The sequence below is a fragment of the Salmo salar genome, chromosome 24 (assembly GCF_965601325.2).
Source record: "Salmo salar chromosome 24, fSalSal1, whole genome shotgun sequence".
Classification (NCBI taxonomy): Eukaryota; Metazoa; Chordata; class Actinopteri; order Salmoniformes; family Salmonidae; genus Salmo; species Salmo salar.
This window is the reverse complement of record NC_138314.1, coordinates 11618151-11640574: the sequence shown is the minus strand read 5'-3', so window position 1 is coordinate 11640574 and position 22424 is coordinate 11618151. Positions and strand designations below refer to the sequence as shown.

Below are 22424 nucleotides of genomic sequence, written 5' to 3'. Positions count from 1 at the left end.
GTTGCCTGTTGGTTTTATCGTAGCAGAGGCCTCTTCGACTGTATTACATTCAGTATGACGTCATATATCCCCACCTCCAATCCTGTGCCAGAGACACACAGCTTCCGGTTACAGTCTCGCTTTTTCAGCCAAGTCGTTTATTCTTCGGAGCGCGTGAGAGTGAAGGTGCTTGCTTCAACGAAGGGGATCTGAGGGGAAGAAAGGGTCTTAAGACAGATGTGACAGAAATGTCTGGTTTTTGGAACAAGTTTAGCTCCTACTCGATGACGCAGCTCAACGAAATGCTTGAAGATGATGACAAACTTAACAAAATTATTCAAGAAATGGAAGAGGTAAGCTACTGTAACAAATTCCCGAATCAGTTGGGTTTACTGCCGCAATGTTTACATTTTTCAAGCCTTTTGTTTTGCCAGCATGCAGGGTAGGTAATTAACGAAGCATTTAGTGAATGTCGTGAATTATGTTACATACTTTCCAATACATCGTTTTTCAACCTTTTAGTGCGTGGACAGATAACGTTACAGTAGACTACCGTCAATGTCAGGTGTTTTTTGTTTGTTTGATAAAAATGTTTACTTTTTGAAGACCTTTAGAATTTTGCTGTCTAACTCGAAGTAGCAAACCTTCCTGGAACTCGAGATGCTTTGCCACATTGTTGCCACAAAAGAAACAAACACTGTTACATTGTCAGCGAGTGACAGCAACATAACAATATTGCTGCAGAGAAAATGTATAGTATCCATGCTTGTCTTGGCAGCAGACTGATCAGCAATATATTTTGGAAGAACCTTACTTGCAGAACACTTCCTCTCTGGGTGTGTCAACGGGTATTATTGTTGGTGACAAAGCAAAAATACAGTATGCCGTAATGCAGTAATGACACGACATACAGTTTAGGAGGTCAGAGGTTCCGTTTATGAAAATTCAATTACAAGACCCAATAGGGCAGGTGTTCATACTTTTATTTTTGTTTAAATTGGCACAATGTCAAGGTCATGTACCTCAGCGCCTGTTTTACAACAAAAAAAAACGTTATCTTGTATAACCAGCTGCCTTTTTAGTCATAAGGAACCTTGAATGAAGTTTGGTAACGCAACTGGCTATAACAATCATAAAATTGTCAGCTGCTGAATGAACTTTGCTGCCAGCTGTGCCGAGTCAATACTTTCAGTATGGTAGTTTATTTGTTAGATTATCTTTAATATAAACTTCTCCATTGTATATTATTGATGCTTGCTTATTAGGGAAGCAGGTAGCCTAGTGGTTAGAGCGTTGGGCCAGTAACCGAAAGGTTGGTGGATCGAATTCCTGAGCAGACAAGGTAATAATCTGTCGTTCTGCCCCTGAACAAGGCAGTTAACCCACTGTCCCAAGGCCGTCATTGTAAATAAGAATTTGTTCTTAACTGACTTGCCTAGTTAAATAAAACATTCCACAGACTAAGTTCTCAGAGTTCTCCTCCTTGGGAAGGACTTCTGGTAGCACACCTGAGACAAGAACAAGCTGTGAGGGTGAATTTACATAGTTGTTCCTGGACAATTCCATAGATCCATCTGTAGGGGAAAGGAGAATTCTATGTAAGCTGTAAGGTCTTTAACTGACCTTGTAAATTAATAAAGGAAACCAGCTAGCATTGATTTGCATGTGTCTCGATACCAGAGAACTGCTTTTTATAGTCCCAGTTAAGATTTTATTCCTCCCTGTATCTGATTCTAGCTGCCAATGGTTTCGTTTTCTTTTCTAGCTGCCAATGGTTTTGTTTTCCTCACTCTGTGGCAGTGGAGTGGAATGACAAAGGGCTTGATATCACAGCTGATTGCTGTAGGTTACCAGCCATAGATTGTTATTTTTTCCCTCATAAATCTACACACAATAGCCAATAATGACAAAGCGAAAACAGGGTTTTAGAATTTTTTGCAAATGTATTAAGAATAAAAAAAACGGAATCATCTTATTTATGTAAGTATTCAGACTAGGGATGCGCGATATATCGGTGAGCTAAAAATGGCAACATTGGCATCGGCCCGATGTCTAGTTTAACGGCGACGTGCAAAACCGATGTCAAAGCTGATATGCATACGTGTTTAACGTAAGTAGATGACGTAATGACGCCACGAAAAATACATCGCTACACAGAACAAAAGCCGAAAAATACTAAGCCACACTTCCAACAAGTTTAAGTTGAGCAGAAATTTGAGAGGCAAAATCCATTAACGCCAAGATAATGGAATTCATTATGCTACTTGCTATGGGCGTCACGACTGACATTTGGACCAGCGACGTCAGTCCCATGAGCAACTAATCTACTGCTTCTGCAGCAGACGTGATACCCTCTGTCATGGCATTGAAACGCCTGCTCAACAAAACTGCTGACACAGACCGTGGGGTTAAAACTTACAAAAGTACTCGAGGCTGTGAACAATCGATTCGGTGGTATTCTGTATGAGCTTCTTTACTGTGCCGCCACCATGCTCTACATACGTAAATGGGGGACATAATGTACGTAAATGCCAACAAAATAACCTTTTGTTCAGTGTGTGTGTGTAACCTTTATTTAACTAGGTAAGTCAGTTAAGAACAAATTCTTATTTACAAAGATGGCATTTGAACCAGGGACTGTAGTGACGCCTCTTGCACTGAGATGCAGTTCCTTAGAGCGCTGTGTGTGTGTGTGTTAACTATTTAACTGTACTAGAATGCTTAAAAGGCTGCTAAAATAAAAGATAATGGTGCGGGGTTTTCTTTTTGGCAAGGAAAATGTCCGATTTTGGTATTGGCAAAAATGTAATATCGGTGCATCCCTAATTCAGACTCTTTGCTATGAGCCTTGAAATTGGATGTGATTTGTAAAGGCACACACTGGTCTATTTAAGGTTCCACAGTTGACAGTACATGTCAGAGCCAAAACCAAGCCATGAGGTCAAATTAATTGTCTGTAGAGTTCCAAACTGAGCAATTGGGAGAGAAGGGCCTTTGTCAGGGAGGTGACCAAGAACCCGATGGTTACTCTGACAGAGCTCCAGACTTCCTCTGTGGAGATGGGAGTACAGTGAGGGGTAAAAAGTATTTGATCCCCTGCTGATTTTGTACGTTTGCCCACTGACAAAGGATCAGTCTATAATTTTAATGGTAGGTTTATTTGAACAGTGAGAGACAGAATAACAACAAAAATATCTAGAAAAACGCATGTAAAAAATGTTATAAATTGATTTGCATTTTAATGAGGGAAATAAGTATTTGACCCCTCTGCAAAACATGACTTTAGTACTTGGTGGCAAAATCCTTGTTGGCAATCACAGAGGTCAGACGTTTCTTGTAGTTGGCCACCAGGTTTGCACACATCTCAGGAGGGATTTTGTCCCACTCCTCTTTGTAGATCTTCTCCAAGTCATTAAGGTTTCGAGGCTGACGTTTGGCAACTCAAACCTTCAGCTCCCTCCACAGATTTTCTATTGGATTAAGGTCTGGAGACTGGCTAGGCCACTCCAGGACCTTAATGTGCTTCTTCTTGAGCCACTCCTTTGTTGCCTTGGCTGTGTGTTTTGGGTCATTTTCATGCTGGAATACCCATCCACGACCCATTTTCAATGCCCTGGCTGAGGGAAGGATTTTCTCACCCAAGATTTGACAGTACATGGGCCCCATCCATCGTCCCTTTGATGCGGTGAAGTCGTCCTGTCCCCTTAGCAGAAAAACACCCCCAAAGCATAATGTTTCCACCTCCATGTTTGACGGTGGGGATGGTGTTCTTGCGGTTATAGGCAGCATTCCTCCTCTTCCAAACACGGCGTGAATCTTGGTTTCATCAGACCAGAGAATCTTGTTTCTCATGGTCTGAGAGTTCTTTAGGTGCCTTTTTGACAAACTCCAAGTGGGTTAGGAGCACACTCTTAAAGGGAGTGCTCCTAATCTCAGCTTGTTACCTGTAAAAAAGACACCTGTCCACAGAAGCAATCAATCAATCAGATTCCAAACTCTCCACCATGGCCAAGACCAAAGAGCTCTCCAAGGATGTCAGGGACAAGATTGTAGACCTACACAAGGCTGGAATGGGCTACAAGACCATCGCCAAGCAGCTTGGTGAGAAGGTGACAACATTTGGTGCGATTATTCGCAAATGGAAGAAAGCACATATACATGCCCGTCTGAAGTTTGCCAATGAACATCTGAATGACTGAGGACAACTGGGGAAAGTGTTGTGGTCAGATGAGACCAAAATGGAGCTCTTTGGCATCAACTCAACTCGCCGTGTTTGGAGGAGGAGGAATGCTGCCTATGACCCCAAGAACACCATCTCCACCGTCAAACATGGAGGTGGAAACATTATGCTTTGGGGGTGTTTTTCTGCTAAGTGGACAGGACAACTTCACCGCATCAAAGGGATGATGGATGGGGCCCATGTACTGTCAAATCTTGGGTGAGAACATCCTTCCCTCAGCCAGGGCATTGAAAATGAGTCGTGGATGGGTATTCCAGCATGACAATGACCCAAAACACACGGCCAAGGCAACAAAGGCGTGGCTCAAGAAGAAGCACATTATGGTCCTGGAGTGGCCTAGCCAGTCTCCAGGCCTTAATCCCATAGAAAATCTATGCAGAGGGGTGAAATACTTATTTCCCTCATTTTAAATGCAAATCATTTTATAACATTTTTGACATGTGTTTTTCTGGATGTTTTTGTTGTTATTCTGTCTCTCACTGTTCATATAAACCTACCATTAAAATTATAGACTGATAATTTCTTTGTAAGTGGGCAAACGTATAAAATCAGCAGGGGATCAAATACTGTACATGTGTGCCAAGCTTGTCGCGTCATACCCAAGAAGACCTGAGACTGTAATCGCTGCTAAAGGTGCTTCAACGATGTACTGAGTAAAGGGTGTGAGTAATTATGTAAATGTTATATTTCCGGGTTTTTTCTTGATACATTTGCAAAAATTTCTAAAACTGTTTTTGCTTTGTCATTATGGGCTATTATGTGTAGATTGAGGGGAGAAAAAAACGATTTAATAAATTTTATAATAAGGGTGTAACGTATCAAAATGTGACAAAAGTCAAGGGTTCTGAATACTTTCCCAAATGCCTTCTGTTTTCCCCGCTGCTCACATGGATTCGTTAGAAGGGAGTGTGACAAAGAAACACACCTTATGACTGAGAGAAATTAATTCTCAACATACTTCCTTCAGACTGGAGTTTAGCATTACCTGATTTGACATGGTATCTTTGTATTATTTATTGAGATGCTTAGTCTTCAGGTTAAAATGACCTAATTTACTTTTAGGAATATTTTAATAGTTGTGTCCTTTTCAACGATTTATGAAAAAAAAAATTGTTTGCACCTCGACTCATGTTGGTTGAGCACCCTCTGCTTCTTTCCTAATTACTTTGAGCAACATATAATTTTAAGGAAAGTTCTTTATTGGTGTGTGCGTTGCTTTTTATAAAGTTCTTCCGAAGAATAATAGCATGTGGAAAATGTCCGCCCCCCCCCCCTGCAATTAACCTTTTTTACGCCTGGTCCCTGTAAGAATATGGTTGATTAGCCCTGACGTACACTATATAATCTGAGCAGGTACAGTAAGTAAGTACACTGTACTGCTTCGGTATGGAAATGCATTGAATGCATACCTGTATATATGGACACTTTTACGCTGCATGCTAGCTAACCAACCACTCTTTTTCACATTTGGAATACACACTCGCACACCTGCTCACTCTTTGTATGCAAATGGAGTTCAATGGGTGTGTGTTCCTATCATCTCAAATAACCAGAACAATGTCACTGCCTCTCGCTGGAATCACATGAAACTCTTCTCTATGGCCAACCTTGGTTAATATCATAGCTACATACTGACAGTTCATATTTGTCTGTCAGTCCTGGCATGTGTGTGCCGTGCCAGGAGATATAAACCCCTTGTCCCAAGTTAACAGCAGTGCGTTATCATTTTGCTGCACTCTCTAATGGCATGTTTGGATTGTGTGCCTGCGTGCGTGAATGTACATGGCAGTCGGGGACAAACAGGAGCTATAGCTGCCAGACTGGTCTTGGTTAGTGCAGTTGCTGGGCCTGATCAATCTTCAACTCAACACAGCCAGGTAAGAATACCATATCAAGCAACTAGTTCCTTTTCAGCAAATGTAACAGGGAGTATTTCAACACTGGGTGGCGGTTGACCTAGTTCTCCATCACCACATGATGTGCCCGCTGATTAACTTTGTTTTGACATTTCACATGTGGAGTGAATTTGAGATTAAGCTGACTTTGTACAGTCTTTCAGCCCCTCTGTGAATTCCTTCCATGATCAGTCAGTAGGCAAATCCTCCCTCTCAGTAGAGCGCTGTAGAGAGATGTATTGTCACTTTGAAGTGATTGTGGTTCAAAAAGGAAATGGAAGGAAGGAAAATAACATAACCGCAGGTATGAGCCAGTGTCACTTATTTGGGAATCTGTGATTTGCAGATATGTAGCTAGACCTACACCAGGCCTGACATTGAGACATGTAGTCCTCTATATCTTGCTCCCTGTTTGGCAGAGCTCTAGAATAGAATCATCTCATGGACTGAGCTCCAGAGGAGGCGCTGAATGAAAACCCTCTGTTTGGGTGTGATGCTGGCTGCTGATGCGGCCTCTGGCGCTCTGAGCTGTGGTCCTGTATTCATAGTGCTGATCTAGGATTAAGTCCTCCCTGGCCATGCTGTCTTATTTCATAATAACGTCATTGTGTTAAATGGAGGGGTGTGAAGAAAAAATGAATTTATTGAACACAGGATGTTTGTTGTGACGATTTTGGTGTTCCTTCTGGTATTCTTCCCTCATATACTGTCACTGTGAACAGAGAAAGTGGAGAGTTTTTCTGAAAGCATTTCCTTCCCCCGCAAAATGTGTTTGGTTGGACAGAATAAGCCAGCCGTTATGGATGCTATTTAAGGGCCTACTTTTTTCGGTGCACGGTGTTGGAGTGGCTAATTGAGACGTGGTTCTGTTCTTCGGAAGTTAGTTGTATGGCTTTGTTTGGTCAGCTCAGGACGTGGCGGAAGCAGAAAAGCACAGTGGTAATAAGTGTATTTAGCCTCTGGCCTTGTCTGAAATGTTGTTTTCTCTCTGTCACCCTCCAACCCACAGCCCAGCGGCCAAAGCCCACACAGCTGTCTGGTTTCTGTCTTTCTGTTACAAGATATTCCGTTTTGGAAGTAGTGTTCTACATAGTAGGTTAGTTTATGTCTTTTCAGAGCTGGGTCACATGATTCTATTCACGCCCAAGCCACTTGCTATTTCTGTCCTTGGAGAAAATGTAGTTTGATGCGACTGTGAATTTGAGTCATGTGGGAAAAGATCTTGAATAGTTAGTCATCAGCCACTGTTTAGGTTCTTGGCTCAAATTAAACTCCATATTCATATTTTCTTCACTTGACTAATTTGAGTTTATTTTTTTTTTACATAATCCACATGCCGTGGACGTGTTGTGAGAAGTCACACAGCGGATTCTAGCTTTGAGTGTTGACAGGACAGGCATAAGATCTGATCCCTACCCATCCTGGTGTTGCCTTACATTGTGTTTGTGTATCTGCATGTTTTACCATGTGTGTCTTTTATAATGTGTCATACAATGTGTCTTAAAATGGAACTGACAGTGTTTTAACTACCTTGCAGATATGAAACACAGGCAATCAGTCAAATGTCAAATTCCCAAATATCAAATTCCCAGTTTATGCTACAAAACCAACTATATACGAGGTTTTAAAAATAGGTTCTATTTGACTCAAAATTCCATGATGTAGAGTAAGGCATTTTTGGCAGAATAGATGGATAGAGTTCAATGCATGATTAATATAATTCGCTAATACATTATTTGGAAGTCCAAAAAAATATTGCTATCAGATTGTAAATCACAGCTGACCTGGTACATTGTTTGCTGCCTCCACCCATTCAGGATGCATGGTTTGTTTCAATGAAATATTTTGGACAAAAACTGTCAAATGTAACCAAGGCTGGGAATGTCAATACAATCAAACAGCAAGGGCAGTGACCACAAGTCAATCATATCATGGTCAATAGGTTAACGTATCTATTCATTTAGGTCTTTATTTAGCAAGCTTGATTAAAACACGAAGCTTTAGCTAGCTAGCTAATGGGAGGTTGTCAGCTTTTTCCCCCTCATCGTTTTTTGGTGGCTACAGCTAGAGATTCAGGTGTCATTTGGTTAGCTAGCAAGAAATGGGAATCACTTTGCTAGCTAGCTATGCTGAACTTGAACAACTATTATCCACAGTTAGCATGCATATCTCTTAGTTGTCAATCAAATGTATTTGGCATTGATCAAATGGGCAGGCAGGCAATTCCCATTCAGTTGTCACTGCCTGTAAACACATAGTCCAGTTCAAAGTGAATGATAGCAGGCCTGTGTGGCAACTAGCTTATTTGCATATATGCCTACTGTAGCTCTGATTGGATATGGTGCACCGGTCTGTGTAGGATCCGGTCCTGGACAAGACTAACAGTTTTTATTAGGTTTTATTTACTGCAGTGTCTATTAATTGTCCGAACGCATGGCCACTTTCCCACAATATTGCTGTAGAATTTTACAAATGCCTTACACTGTCATTACCAAACGTTCTGTGAATGTTTGAAAACGTGAACATGAAGATATCTAAGTGCTCGCTTGTCAGAAAGGAGTCATATTCTTCCTGGGGGTGTACTGTATCTGAGCAGATTTCTATAAGATTTCATGTTGCTTATTAAACACTGTCAGTTTCACTTCGTGTGTGGGTCTTAATGTGTGTTGTAGATGCAGGAGGTGCAGCAGATCAAGGAGATGATCCTGGCCAGTAACCGGAGCCTGGCAGAGCAGAATCTTCAACTGCAGCCCAGCCTGGAACACCAGAAGAGCCAGCTCACCAAATGCTACGGCTCACTACAGGAGAGCTTTGAGGCCTACCAGGTCCACAAGTCCAAACTAGGTAACACATGTTCACTTGTCTGCAGAATTTGAGTACATTTCATTATACATTGAGTGTAGAAAACTGTAAGAACACCTGCTCTTTCCATGACATAGACTAACTAGGGGTGGGGGTGCGCAACTCCATAAGAGAAGTACCAAAACCTCAACTTTAGTTTAATCTGTCCACAGAATATTTTGCCAGTAGCGCTGTGGAACATCCAGATGCTCTTTTGCGAACTTCAGACGTGCAGCAATGTTTTATTTGGACAGCAGTGGCTTCTTCCGTGGTGTCCTCCCATGAACACCATTCTTGTTTAGTGTTTTACGTATCATAGACTGTTAGCTAAAGACTTACAGAAATCTCTGGAACATGCTGACACTCTAGGATTCTTCTTAGCCTCATTGAGCTGTGCTGTGCTCTTGCAGTCCTTTGCAGGATGGCTACTCCTAGGGAGAGTAGCAAGAGTGCTGAGCTTTCTCCATTTATAAACAATTTGTCTTACTTTTGTAACCCTTTCCAGATTTTTGCAAGTCAACAATTCTTAATCTTGGTTCTTCTGAGATCTCTTTTGTTCGAGGCATGGTTCACATCACGCATTGCTTCTTGTGAATAGCAAACTCAAATTTTGTGAGGGTTTTTTATAAGGCAGGGCAGCTCTAACCAAAATCTCCAATCTCGTCTCAATGATTGTACTCCAGGTTAGCTGACTCCTATTAGCTTTTCGAGAAGTCATTAGCCTAGGGGTTCACATACTTTTTCCAACCTACACTGTGAATGTTTAAATGATGTATACAATATAGACAAGAAAAATCCAATTTGTGTGTTAGTTTAAGCACACTGTGTCTGTTGTGACTTAAATGAAGGTCAGATCTAATTTTATGACCAATTTCATGCAGAAATCCAGATAATTCCAAAGGGTTCACATACTTTTTCTTGCCACTGTAGCTACACATCACTCAGAGTGTTGTCTGCTGATTGAATACCCATTTATGAATTCTCACCCGAGTAGAGAAGTGCAACTGAAAATTTTTCTGATGCTGAGAAGAATTACAATAAGAAGCGTTTTAGGTCTGAGTTTACAAAACGCAGCATGATATTTATGCGTTTTATTTTTTATTTTTTCCTGCTCGGAAAACTAAATTATTCGTTAACGCGACCCCTAAGTTTAACTTGCTACTTATCTAAGTGACTGACCGAATAAATAAGGTAATGGGGCATCATAACGTGTTAGCTTTCTGCAGTGTTTGAGAAGTCAAAGCCCTTTTGGATGAGTAATTTTTGTTCTCACCCATCTACACACAATACTCCATAATGACAAATTGAAAACATGTTTATTGAAATGTTTGCAATTTATTGAAAATGAAATACAGAAATATCTAATTTATATACAGTAAGTATTCACACCCCTGAGTCGATACTTTGTAGAAGCAACTTTGGCAGCGATTATACGCTACCTTTCAAAAGTTTGGGGTCACCTTAGAAATGTCCTTGTTTTTGAAGTGAAAATCAAAACATTTTTGATCATTAAAATTACATCAAATTGATCAGAAATACAGTGTAGACATTGTTCATGTTGTAAATGACTATTGTAGCTGGAAACGACAGATAAGGGAAAAAAGTAATATCTATATAGGCGTACAGAGGCCCGTTATCAGCAACCATCACTCCTGTGTTCCAATGGAGCTAATCCAAGTTTATCATTTTTAAAAAGGCTAATTGATCATTAGAGAACCCTCTTGCAATTATGTTGTGGGTTCGATTACAGGCTCAAAATGTCCAGAAATAAAGACAAAGTCTATTCTTCTGAATGAAGGGAAGTGGATGGACACCCCCTTCAACATGCATGCTATAAACAGACCAAACTCATCTTGTCTCTTATCTTTAGTTGATGTGAATGTGTTTTACTCAATCATTTCGATCAATGTTGAGCTCACCCGTGATATAATTAATTATAAATAGTAATTGCTATTAGCTCATTCATATTGTAGTTTCTGTCAGCCGAGAGTTATAAAAATATGACCACTTGTGTTATGTCAATCTTTCCTCAGTTAGCGCTAGGATAATTGTAGCCTACATTTTTTTCCCCAGTTTGGATGATTGTGTTATGCTGTAGCTACTTCTGTGAATGTCTGAGCATTGCATCAAAAATAAACTTCTCACATTCTGGACAAAACTTTCTTAGGACTGTGTTTGTGCAAAATGTTTCTGAATAAACAGTGTGGCCAGCTCAAATGCTGGTTGTTGCATGATTCGAAACTGGATGTTCTAAATAAGCATTCTAATCACACCGGTTTGATCGTACGCTACAGGGACCACTGTAGAATGATCACACCCGTGTGTTGGTACATGTGAAAAGGTTAGTCACTATTGGCTTTATGGTAAAATCCCTGAGCAGTTTCCTTCCTCCACGGCAACTGAGTTAGGAAGGATGACTATCTTTGTAGTGACGGGATTTTGATACACCATCCAAAGTCAAATTAATAACTTTACCGTGCTCGAAGGGATATTCAATGTCAGATTTTTTTTATTTTTTTATTGTACATTTTTTTTAAATAGTTTACCCATTCCAATAGGTGGCCTTGTTTTGTGATGCATTGGAAAATCTCCCTGGTCTTTGTGGTTGAATCTGGGTTTGAAACTCACTGCTCGATTGAGGGACCTTTTAAAAATATCTGTATTTGTGGGGTACAGAGATGAGGTAGTTATTCAAAAGTCATGCTAAACGTTATTGCACAGAGTGAGTCCATGCAACTTATTATGTGACTTGTTAAGCAAGTTTTTACTCCCGAACTTATTTAGCTTTGCCATAACAAAGGGGTTGAATACTTTTTGACTCAAGACATTTTCATAGTGGAATTTTGTATTAGTTAATTCCACTTTGACATTATGGGGTATTGTGTGTATGTAGGCCAGTGACATTTTTTTTCATCAATTATAAATCCAGGCCATAAGACAACAAAATTAGCAAAAAGTCAAGGGGTGTGAATAATTTCTGAGCACACTGTAAGTTTAACTTTATAAGCTGGATTGCCTGTCTATGCAACTTGTTTATTTTAATTTGTGCTCGTTAGCTAAATATGCTATCAGCCTCCATGGAAATGTGCTATTACTTGTGCTAAATTTGTTAGCATTCTAGTAATAGATGCCTAATTGGCATATTTTGCGGGGGGTTATGGTGCCCCCTTGTGTAATAAGCTGGTAATAACGTAAATCATGGATGAGAGAAGGACGATATGAAAATCTGTATATTGTCCAACCCTATTAATTGTGATGGCTTAATGGTTTGAAAAGGTTACATGCCTATTATCTGGATTGGCAAATCAGTTGACAACTCACTTTTGAACATTGTTTACTGTCATGGATATTTTGAGGCGGTAGTTACAATGTTTTTCTCTTGTTTGTTCTTCCATTGACACGCAGACCTGACCAGTTTCTCCATTAACTGATTTTTTTTATTTATTTTATTTTTCCCCCCCATTAGAAGGTGCCCGGGGCCAAATAGTAGCCCTAGAGCATTTGTCATTTTCCTTCCCACCGCTGATCTCTGCCAGTATTGAGCAGAATACAGCAATGACTTAGATCCCAGCTATACTGCAGTAGGAGACAGGTAGAGAGTACTGTATACACCCATACTGGCACACCTTAACAGCACTTTGTGTGGAGTGAGTAATAAGTTGAGTGCTGATACCTATGACCTGGTATGACGCAACGGTTGCCAGTGAAGCCACTCTGAACAGCATGCCAACATTTCATTACTTACTTTGTTCTAGTGGGTGTAGTTTAGCACTCACTGATGAAGTTGGTTTAACCTTGTATTCTCCTGTAGTCAAAGGAGCAGTGATTTGGAACTCCCCAGGGCATGTACACTGCCATTTTCCATCTTGTAGTTGAACAGACTTTCTGTCTCTCTCTGCCTCCTGTTGTACACAGAAGATGGTATTATGCTTTTATATTCCCATGCTCTGTTTGTGTGGCCGTTAGGCTATTTCATGGAATGGAGTAAACAAATAAAATGCGACAGACAGCGCCTGGCCTCCTGCCATTCGTTTGTTGAATGCGAGCAGGCTTTTGTCAAATGTAGATTTCCCTGTGTGCTGGCTGTCCTAGCAGCAGATGCCTGGGAAGGACAGAGCAGAACAGCACTACTGCGTCCCAAATGGCAGCCTATTTCCTATGTAGTGAACTATATATAGGAAATAGGGTGTGTCATTTGGGACGCATCCCACAGCAAAAAATAATCATGGTCTCCAAGCACAATCAACCCAGTATTGTTTGATTTGTGTGTTTCCTTTTGTATACAGTGACTCCCCCACCGATCCTTCAAGGCAATGCCAAAGGGGGTTCTTCAGAAGAGACTCCTACTCTGGCAGTGAGTGTGAGCCAGGATGACAGGACAGAATCTGCTCCCCTGCCCCTTATTACAGCAGTCCACAGTGAGCCATTGTGCTGCTGGGCATGTGAGAGCCAAACGGTGCTAGAGGGAAAGAGGGAGGTAGGGATAGAGAGGGGGAAAGGGCGAGGGAGAGAGGCCAAAAACTCTCCCTCAGACTATCAGTGGAGACTGGCCTGTATCCATTACTAAATGGCAGTCTCATGATCCCTGGGTCCAAGGTGTGTGTGTGTGTGTGTTCCTCGCTGGTCTTTCAGAGGTAGAGAATCATTCCATTGTGTGGAGGAGTGCTGATACTCCTGTGAGTGTCATTTTGCTGGCGCCTTTGCTGGAGCCATAGTGGGTGGAGAGACACTTGCAGTGCCAGAAGAGGAGCTTCAATCATCCTGACACCTCAGAATCAACTTTATTTGCCAAGTACATTTACACATACTCAGAATTTTACTTGGAGATATGGTGCTAGTGATAGACAACATTTAGAGTTCTCTCACGTCACCCCGCTCCTCCGCTCTCTCCACTGGCTTCCAGTTGAAGCTCGCATCCGCTACAAGACCATGGTGCTTGCCTACGGAGCCGTGAGGGGAACGGCACCTCCGTACCTTCAGGCTCTGATCAGTCCCTACACCCAAACGAGGGCACTGCGCTCATCCACCGCTGGCCTGCTGGCCCCCCTACCTCTGAGGAAGCACAGTTCCCGCTCAGCCCAGTCAAAACTGTTCGCTGCTCTGGCACCCCTATGGTGGAACAAGCTCCCTCACGACACCAGGACAGCGGAGTCAATCACCACCTTCCGGAGACACCTGAAACCCCACCTCTTTAAGGAATACCTAGGATAGGATAAAGTAATCCTTCTAAACCCCCCCCCCCCCCCCCCCCCCCCCCCAAAAGATTTAGATGCACTATTGTAAAGTGGCTGTTCCACTGGATATCATAAGGTGAATGCACCAATTTGTAAGTCGCTCTGGATAAGAGCGTCTGCTAAATGACTTAAATGTAAAACTGTAAATGTAGAGACAGAATAGACAGTGGAGTTTAAGCAAATTTTGCATACATTATATACAACTACGTAGAGTGAGCATAGAGCTATAAGAGAATGAACAGATATCCAAATATACAGTGGGTATACGATTGATATACAGTACCGTAATTTCTGGACTATTAAGCGCACCTGAATAAAAAATTTGTATTTTTATTTTGAACATAAATAAGCCGTACATGTCTATAAGCCACAGGTGCCTACCGATAAATTGAAACAAATTAACTTTACACAGGCTTTAACGAAACACGGCTTGTAACAAAAATAAATAGGCTGTAATGAAACACGGCTTGTAACAAAAAATAAAAAATTAGCAGTAAGCTTTAGTTGTCTTTTTGCACTGAGTCAATTCCTCACGCTGCTGTTTCCAACGTCTTATCATCGACTCATTAAGACCAAGCTCCCGTGCAGCAGCTCTATTTCCTTTTCCAACAGCCAGATCAATCGCCTTCAACTTGAAAGCTGCATCATATGCATTTCTCCGTGTCTTTGCCATGATGAGGGTGACAAAATGACTACCGTAATCAGAATAATGGGAAGTATGAGAGCGCTCGATTTAATCTAAACAGTAAACAAAAAAGTTTGACCTTAACCCGTTTCGGAAATTTCATTGGTCTAATGAAAGCTTCATGCCGCCAAAAAACTGAGCATGTCACAGAATGTTTTTTTGGAGAAAAAAAATTGAAAGCGGGAAAAATCCATATTAACCATTGTTTAAGCCGTGAGGTTCAAAGCTGGGAAAAAAGTTGCAGCTTATAGTCTGGAATTTACGGTATATTGGATGTACAGATTTACAGTATCAATATATTGTATCTAAATGCAGAGAGAAACAAAATGCAAACGCAGTGTACACCAATGTGGTAACTATGCTTCTCAAAGCTCTGATGCTGCTGATGGTCATTATTAGCCTACCAAACTTGCTAACTGTCTGGTACTCAACACTCCATTGTCCCTCTAATCACTCTGATATCAATGCAAATGTAATCGAATAAACTTAATGAGAGCCCATGGGGCTTACGTTGCGCAACATTTCTATAGGCTATGCAATTGTGTGAGAAAATTGTTTTGATGCCCTCTATTAAAAAGAGGATCCCATCAGCTTTCTAGGCCTACTATATTTATTTATTTATTTATCAACTTTCCTAATATTAAGCACATTGCTTTGCTTTACAACAGGAATATAGCTTACCTGGCTGGCATGAAAATGAACCACGGGAAAAGCGTCCTCCATTCGCTATTTAAGTATAGATAGCATGTTTTTTTTTCTCCCCATGCCACTGTTCCAAGACAGTTGCATGATAATAGTTAATTCTAAATCAAAACTAATTTCACACATATATATTATTTAGTATATGTTAAGACGACATTAAATTAAGAATAGTATGATGGGTGACTATTAGCCTATCGCTTGTGAATGATGGATGTATTATCACCCGTGAATGATGCCCAGCTTGTGCAGTAAAGCAAGAAACAGCACATGCCTTATTAAAATAATAATTTTGTACTTTCTTCAAATCATAGTCACACACCTCTGTAGCCTAGCTCATGGGTCTATATGTTTTGATAAGGTTTGTATCACAACTAAAGTGGCCAAATAACCTCTTAAAATTTAAGCACATTAATCCACTTTATAACCAGTTTAAAACCGAACTGGCGTACCTAGGCTGCGCGTGAGTTTCAAGTTTGTGGAAGAACATTTTCACACAAAAAATGCACCTTTATAATAAAGCATTACATGCATAATCGCATTTGCCGTCACTTTCAAGAACGTTTTACCTCTAATTGATTGCAGTTTGTAACATTTGTGCTTGTAGCCTACTGCCGTGTGCGCATTGCTGCGCTTATAATGTGAAGAAATAAACTATTAGGCTATCAACATTTTTAAGCCAAACGTTCTGATCTGTTGCATCAGCCTCTTTGCTTTGAAAAGGTTTTTTGATGCAAGTGGTTGTATTTATTTGGGATCTATCACATCCCACAACTGTCCCAGAGTATGTTTGGAATATGTATTTATTGCACAGAAGGACAAGTTGACCAATAGTACAAAAATTCACCTATTCTATGGGGGATAGTAGATTGACATAGGCTAGTGCTTTTACTGTTCGTTAGGCCTACTCATCTTGTAGGCTGACAAAGTAGGCTAAATGTGGACATCTGCAATATGCGCCTTGCAATTCCGTAAGGGGGACGTGCGCATTTGTGTCTTAATTCACTTGTAGCATACTTAGCTGAAATGCCTGTGAGAAGGACCGGATCACGTGATGGGCATTTGCTAATAAGAATTGAGATATCTGAGAGCGCTTCGGAGCACGGCAGCCGGGAGAAAGGAATTATAACTGTTAGTGGGCACAACGGCCACTTTGGCCGCAAAAGGCATAGATTTTTTTTTGCGGGCATTACGGCCACACAACCGCTGGGAAATTCAAGTCCTGGTGAGGATATTATCAAGTGCTTGTCAAATTGTGAATGAGAGACAAATCAGAGATCATGCCTTTTCATGCAACTTTTTTCAAATCATCATTAGATTTCCCATCATGCAACCTTAGAATGTATTAAAAATCTAAACATATAGCCCAGCATTTTGTATCACCACTGAAGTTGCATAAATAACTCAAAATTAAGCATATAGGAGGACCAGTTTCTTTGTTAACCGCTCAACACAGAATAGACGTATGTGTGCACTTCCTTTGAAATCGTTTGGAGAAAATATCCTTTGTATTTTATTAAGCTATGTTCAATTGTATTCTTCATATTATAAAATAATAACAAGTAATGCCACGGAATTCTAAGCAAATCTTGTCTGCTAAATGAACTCATGTAGCCCACAGCCATATTTCATAGCTATATCAGGGCCTAACATAAGGACAACTCATAGTATGCTAGTCTGTTATTCTGAAATAGACATTTTCTTCATATCATGTTTCTTTAGACCTGTCTAAAATGTATTTATTGTGATGACTATATTCAATTGATTTATTATACTTTTTTTTTCATGAACGCCACAGCAATGTTCGCTCTAATAATCCATTAATGGCTATTTGCATATAGGTCTACTGCAGCTCTGATTTGTTTATGGCGCACCGGTCTGTGTAGATTACGGGCCTGAGTTGTGCCTGGGGTGGGAGTTTCAGCGATGACCTTTCAGCGGAGGCCCCGGTGCACAACTGAGCAAGAGGACAAGTACATTAGTGTCTAGTTTGAGAAACAGACGCCTCACAAGACCTCAACTGGCAGCTTCATTAAATAGTATCCGCAAAACACAAGTATGCTGGCCTTCTAGGCAGAGTTGCAAAGAAAAGTCATATCTCAGACTGTCCTTGTGAGGCGTCTGTTTCTCAAGGGAGTAGTACCAGATCTTCAGTTTCTTGGCAATTTATCGCATGGAATAGCCTTCATTTCTCAGAACAAGAATAGACTGACGAGTTTCAGAAGAAAGTTCTTTGTTTCTGACCATTTTGAGCCTGTAATTGAACCCACAAATGCTGATGCTCCAGATACTCTACTAGTCTAACGAAGGCCAGTTTTATTGCGTCTTTAATCAGAACAACATTTTTCAGCTGTGCTAACATAATTGCAGAAGGGTTTACTAATGATCAATTAGCCTTTTAAAATTATAAACTTGGATTAGCTAACACAACATGCCCATTGGAACACAGGAGTGATGGTTGCTGATAATGGGCCTCTGTAGATATTTCATTTTAAAAAATCAGCTGTTTCCAGCTACAATAGTCATTTACAACATTAACAATGTCTACACTGTGTTTCTGATCAATTTGATGTTATTTTAATGGATGAAAAATGTACTTTTCTTTCAAAAACATGGACATTTCTAAGTGACCCCAAACTTTTGAAGGGTAGTGTGTGTGCTGTGACCTGATTGCTTTGGTGTCAGGCCCTGCATGTAAACCCAGCAGCTCCAGCTGGTGTTAGTTAACTTTGTCAGCAGACCGACTCCACACAGGAATTCGAACCAGGCTGGCTTCTTGCGCGGCTTCCTTGGAGACTCCCTGACTGTGTCCCAGATGCCACTCTATTCCCTATACAGTGCACTACTTTCGAACAAGACCCACATACACGCAAAGGGGGGGCTCTCACGGGCTGGGAGGAGGAGTTGTGGTTGTTGGCCTCAGTGTAGAGGGAGTAGGCTGCCATTTCAGATGCAGGCTCCAGTCTTTGTTTACCACTCATTGTGAAAGACAGTCTCTTTGCTCAGATGTTCTGTCCTTGGCTTGGGTGTCAGAGGAGGTTGTTGTAGACAATGAGTGACTGATGGAGATTTAGCTGTGTGTGTGCGCGCGCGTTTTCTCTCACTGGTTGACTACTCCCTCATTCTTCTGTAGCAGTCATCATGTGATTTAGTGTCATGTTATTAAGGCCTGCTAATTATTTTCATCAGTACATTTTCAACTGTCTTGCGACTGTTTGAGAGGATGAATTATAGTTGCGTTCATAAACAAAATGCTAACTTTTCTTTCTCTTCTGCTCACAGACCACACCTCTGGGAACAGTTCATTGGACACATTGCTAGCTCTACTGCAGGCAGAGGGAGCCAAGATTGAAGAGGAGACTGAGGTAAGCAGCATGAAAATATCTCTCTCACACACACTCACACTCACACACAGTGTCCTGCCTTCCCTGTTTTTTTTATTTACACTTTGGCCCAGGGGGACTACTATGGCTTATTAATCTAACTCTATGGTCCCTTCTGTTACAAGTAAGGTGGACACCTCTCAGCTTTTTTTTTATAGTTCTGTTACTGTCCAATCCTTACATCTTTTCATCATATTTGTATTTATTTTTATAAACAAGTGTTAAAAAAAGGGGGAAAAAGGCATTTGCATGGAATATCCAGAATGTGCTTTATTTTAACGTTTTAAACTGTTCCTGCTTCTTCCTAAACAGAACATGGCCGACTCCTTCTTGGACGGCGACGTCACCCTGGATACCTTCATAGACTCGTACCAGAGCAAGAGGAAGCTGGCCCACCTGAGGAGGGTGAAGATTGACAAGCTGCAGGAGATGGTGCTGAAGGGCCATAGGCTGCCCCAGGTGCCAGTCTCTTGCTCCCATCCCCAGGAGGTCTCAGCCAGGCCAGCCCCCCTCTATACAGAGGCAAACAACCACTCCCCTGTGCCCCAGCCCAGGAGAGCCCCTCCTCCCCCTCCAGCCCAACAACCCCCAGGTGTAGCCCCCCAGCCTGCTGTCTTGTCCTATCCTGCCATCCCATACCCCCCTATCCCCCCCAGGGCAGCCCACCTTTTGCCCAGTGTCAACCCGGAGCACCAGCACCACTTCATGTCTCAGTGCCCCCCTGTCCTTCCTCAAAGGCCTCCCCCTAGCATGGCCCCACAGTCTGGCTTCATGATTCAGTAGTGAAGGGGGTACAGTACATGCAGTGGACATGCACTGCAGTCTTGCTGGAACTATCTTCTGTCAGGCTGTGAGCCTCTGAATATGGCACAATGTAATGCAAAGGGGGTCGACTAACTTAGATTGAAGGCTGGTCTGGGCATGTTCAACTGAAAAACAGAATCGAGTTTGAATTTGCACTCTTCTCACCAGAATCAGCACTCCATTGCTACAACACCCCAGAAATGACTTGACTGACTAGTGCTTGCATCTGAAAAGTTAAATCTCTCAGCGGCAGGGCTTTAGATGTAGTCTAAAGTGAAATTAATGTCAATTTATGGTTAGCTGGCCTCATAAAACTGTGCTGGCCATGACCCCAGTCAGATGAGGCCTATTTTTTTCAGCACTTTATGCCCCTCAGGTGTTTCTTCAGTCCTCCCTCTTCCTCCTCTTCTTGCCTGTTACAGTGAAGGTGCCTCTCATCATCTGTCATCTGTGGTGTCTAAAGCAAATGGGGACTAGAGCCATTCATTGTTTCTCATTTGATCTACAGTGTCATTTGAATTTGTTGTTTTTATATTGTGTAACCAGAGACTTCCCAGAAGACGATGGTAAATCATATGCAAAATGAATGTCGGACAGACATTTTGAAAGAACTAATTTGTGAGGCGTGTGCATCTCTTCTCCAGCATGGACAGTTGTCAAAAAAGTGTGTGGATCTCATGTCCAATCCAATATGGAGGACAGTGGAATTGGTCTCTGTCGCTCAGGGCAGACATGTGCAAACATGCACATAGTAGGGGTGGGTGGGGGTTGATGTCACAAACACTCTGAAACCTTGGCCTCTTGGTCTTGCCTGCGAAGGATCAGTCATTGCCATATAATCAATTTACCTTAAGTGTTGTTTTAGTCAATAATATAATAAGCATACTTGATGCGCAACAGTTTTGGAAAATTATTTTTTTGTCCTTCCATATATCACTCCTTTAATCATTGAATGCTGTTTTCTCTTGGGTACGTTATAAAGCTGATTATCGTCATTGCTGTTGAAACAAGATTAGTCTATTTAAGTTCATTCGGTGATATAACCATATACAGTCCATATCAAATCAAGTATATACTGCAACTAAGCCAGTCATCCACTGTTGTGTGAACAGTAATACCCTCTGTAATTGAAGGTAATTATCACATTGACTGAACAACAAAGACACTGTTATCTTAAAGAGATTATCCGGTGCTTTTATATACTTAGCCAGTAGATCTGAAAGTAGTGCTCATGAGCCAAAAGTGGTCTGCGAAAATGGCGTACTATGTCACATATGTGCACCACGTCATTGCTCTGCTGTGTATGCATCTTGCTAGCTGTCTTTCAAATGGTGAGTGGCTTAAGCTCATTGGCTAGAACTCCAAATTGCTAGGGGGCTGGTCCAGATATAGGGAAAATGTTGCACAGCTTCCAGAAAAACATTCTCTTTCAAACTAGGGATTTTGTGGCTAATTGAAGTAAGACAGTAATTCTGCTCATAGATTATGAATGTATGAACTACACATTGACACGTCAATTCCAAAGCCATTTATTGAGAAACCATTGTGTAAAATTACTATTTTCATACTTTCCTGCATCCATTTGTCAGGTTTATACCCATGTTATGGCAGTAGTTTGAGGTGTGCACATTTTTATGTTTGATCCATATTGATGAAAAATCCAAAATAATACAGTACCCATCTAAAATGTTTCTTGCACCATTTTTATTACAAGTACTAATCCTAAAGAAGTCACATCTTAAGTGTTTGGTTACCTTGGTCTAAATGCTGCAGTTGTGCACTGTTCGAGCCACTGAGAGCCTACACTGAACTGGACTGATATGGAGGATTACACGGCTTGACTGCTCTTCTGGTCTGGATCACCTTAGCCACTATAAAAGCACCATCATCAAAGTCTACTTCCCCAGGCTGTTATCATTTGCTGTCTGCAACTGATGTGATGGTGGTGCATGCCTGGGGGCAGGAAAGGCTTGAGTCTGTCTGTCTGCCAGGCTTCTTCTCTCCTAACTGGTGCTATGGGGCCGGTGCAGTTTTCTTCTGAACATGTGCCAGAGATATGTCCTTGGGGTGTGTGCCTAATGCTTGTGGTACTCCTACAGCTTATTTGTACCATCAATACGAACTGTGGTTTGCCTGCCCTGAGGTCGGTGACCACCATTTATGTTCTTATGCATATCGGTGGTTCGCCAAGACAACAGGGCTCCTATATTTTTAAATGTATCTTAATATCAAACAGAAATGCATCTTTCTGAGAAATTGGCCAAATCGGCGCAATAACAGTTTGCCGTAAGTTAGGTTGAAGAAAAAGCCATATTTATTTTTCAAATGCAAGAAATGTTATGTATTGTATACCAATTGTTTTGATATACTTTAGCCTACCAGCATTTCAAAATGAAACTAATGATACACTATTAATCATTGTGTGCATGTGTTTATTTGTTTGATTCATTTCAAAGTTTTTCTGCTGTAGCAGTTTGTTTATAACTGGCATAATTTGGCTGTTTGGGCTGCTTTAAAATACAGATTGATTTTCAATACTCATGTTCATACATGTTCATTGTAATGTTGTAGGTATTTTGGCTTATGAAGATTGTAGAGGTGGTTGATAGAATTACGAAACAATTTTTAAGGGCGGACGGTGAATAAAGAGATTGTTTTTTTGTA

General features: G+C 41.2%; 1 protein-coding gene across 1 annotated transcript; it reads left to right on the top strand.

Moving 5' to 3' along the window:
- The first annotated feature begins 98 nt into the window (after positions 1-98).
- Positions 99-22424, top strand: LOC106585126 (vacuolar protein sorting-associated protein 37B-like). Its single transcript, XM_014170984.3, has 4 exons — positions 99-332; positions 8787-8958; positions 18856-18938; positions 19269-22424. The coding sequence occupies exons 1-4, from the start codon at positions 228-230 to the stop codon at positions 19737-19739; spliced, it is 831 nt and encodes a 276-aa protein (XP_014026459.1). The 5' UTR covers positions 99-227; the 3' UTR covers positions 19740-22424.

Coding starts and splice junctions, on each gene's coding strand:
- LOC106585126 (XM_014170984.3), top strand. CDS start 228: ATGTCTGGTTTTTGGAACAAGTTTAGCTCCTACTCGATGACGCAGCTC. Junction 8,959..18,855: donor GGTCCACAAGTCCAAACTAG/GTAACACATGTT, acceptor TTCTGCTCACAG/ACCACACCTCTGGGAACAGT. Junction 18,939..19,268: donor AGATTGAAGAGGAGACTGAG/GTAAGCAGCATG, acceptor CTTCCTAAACAG/AACATGGCCGACTCCTTCTT.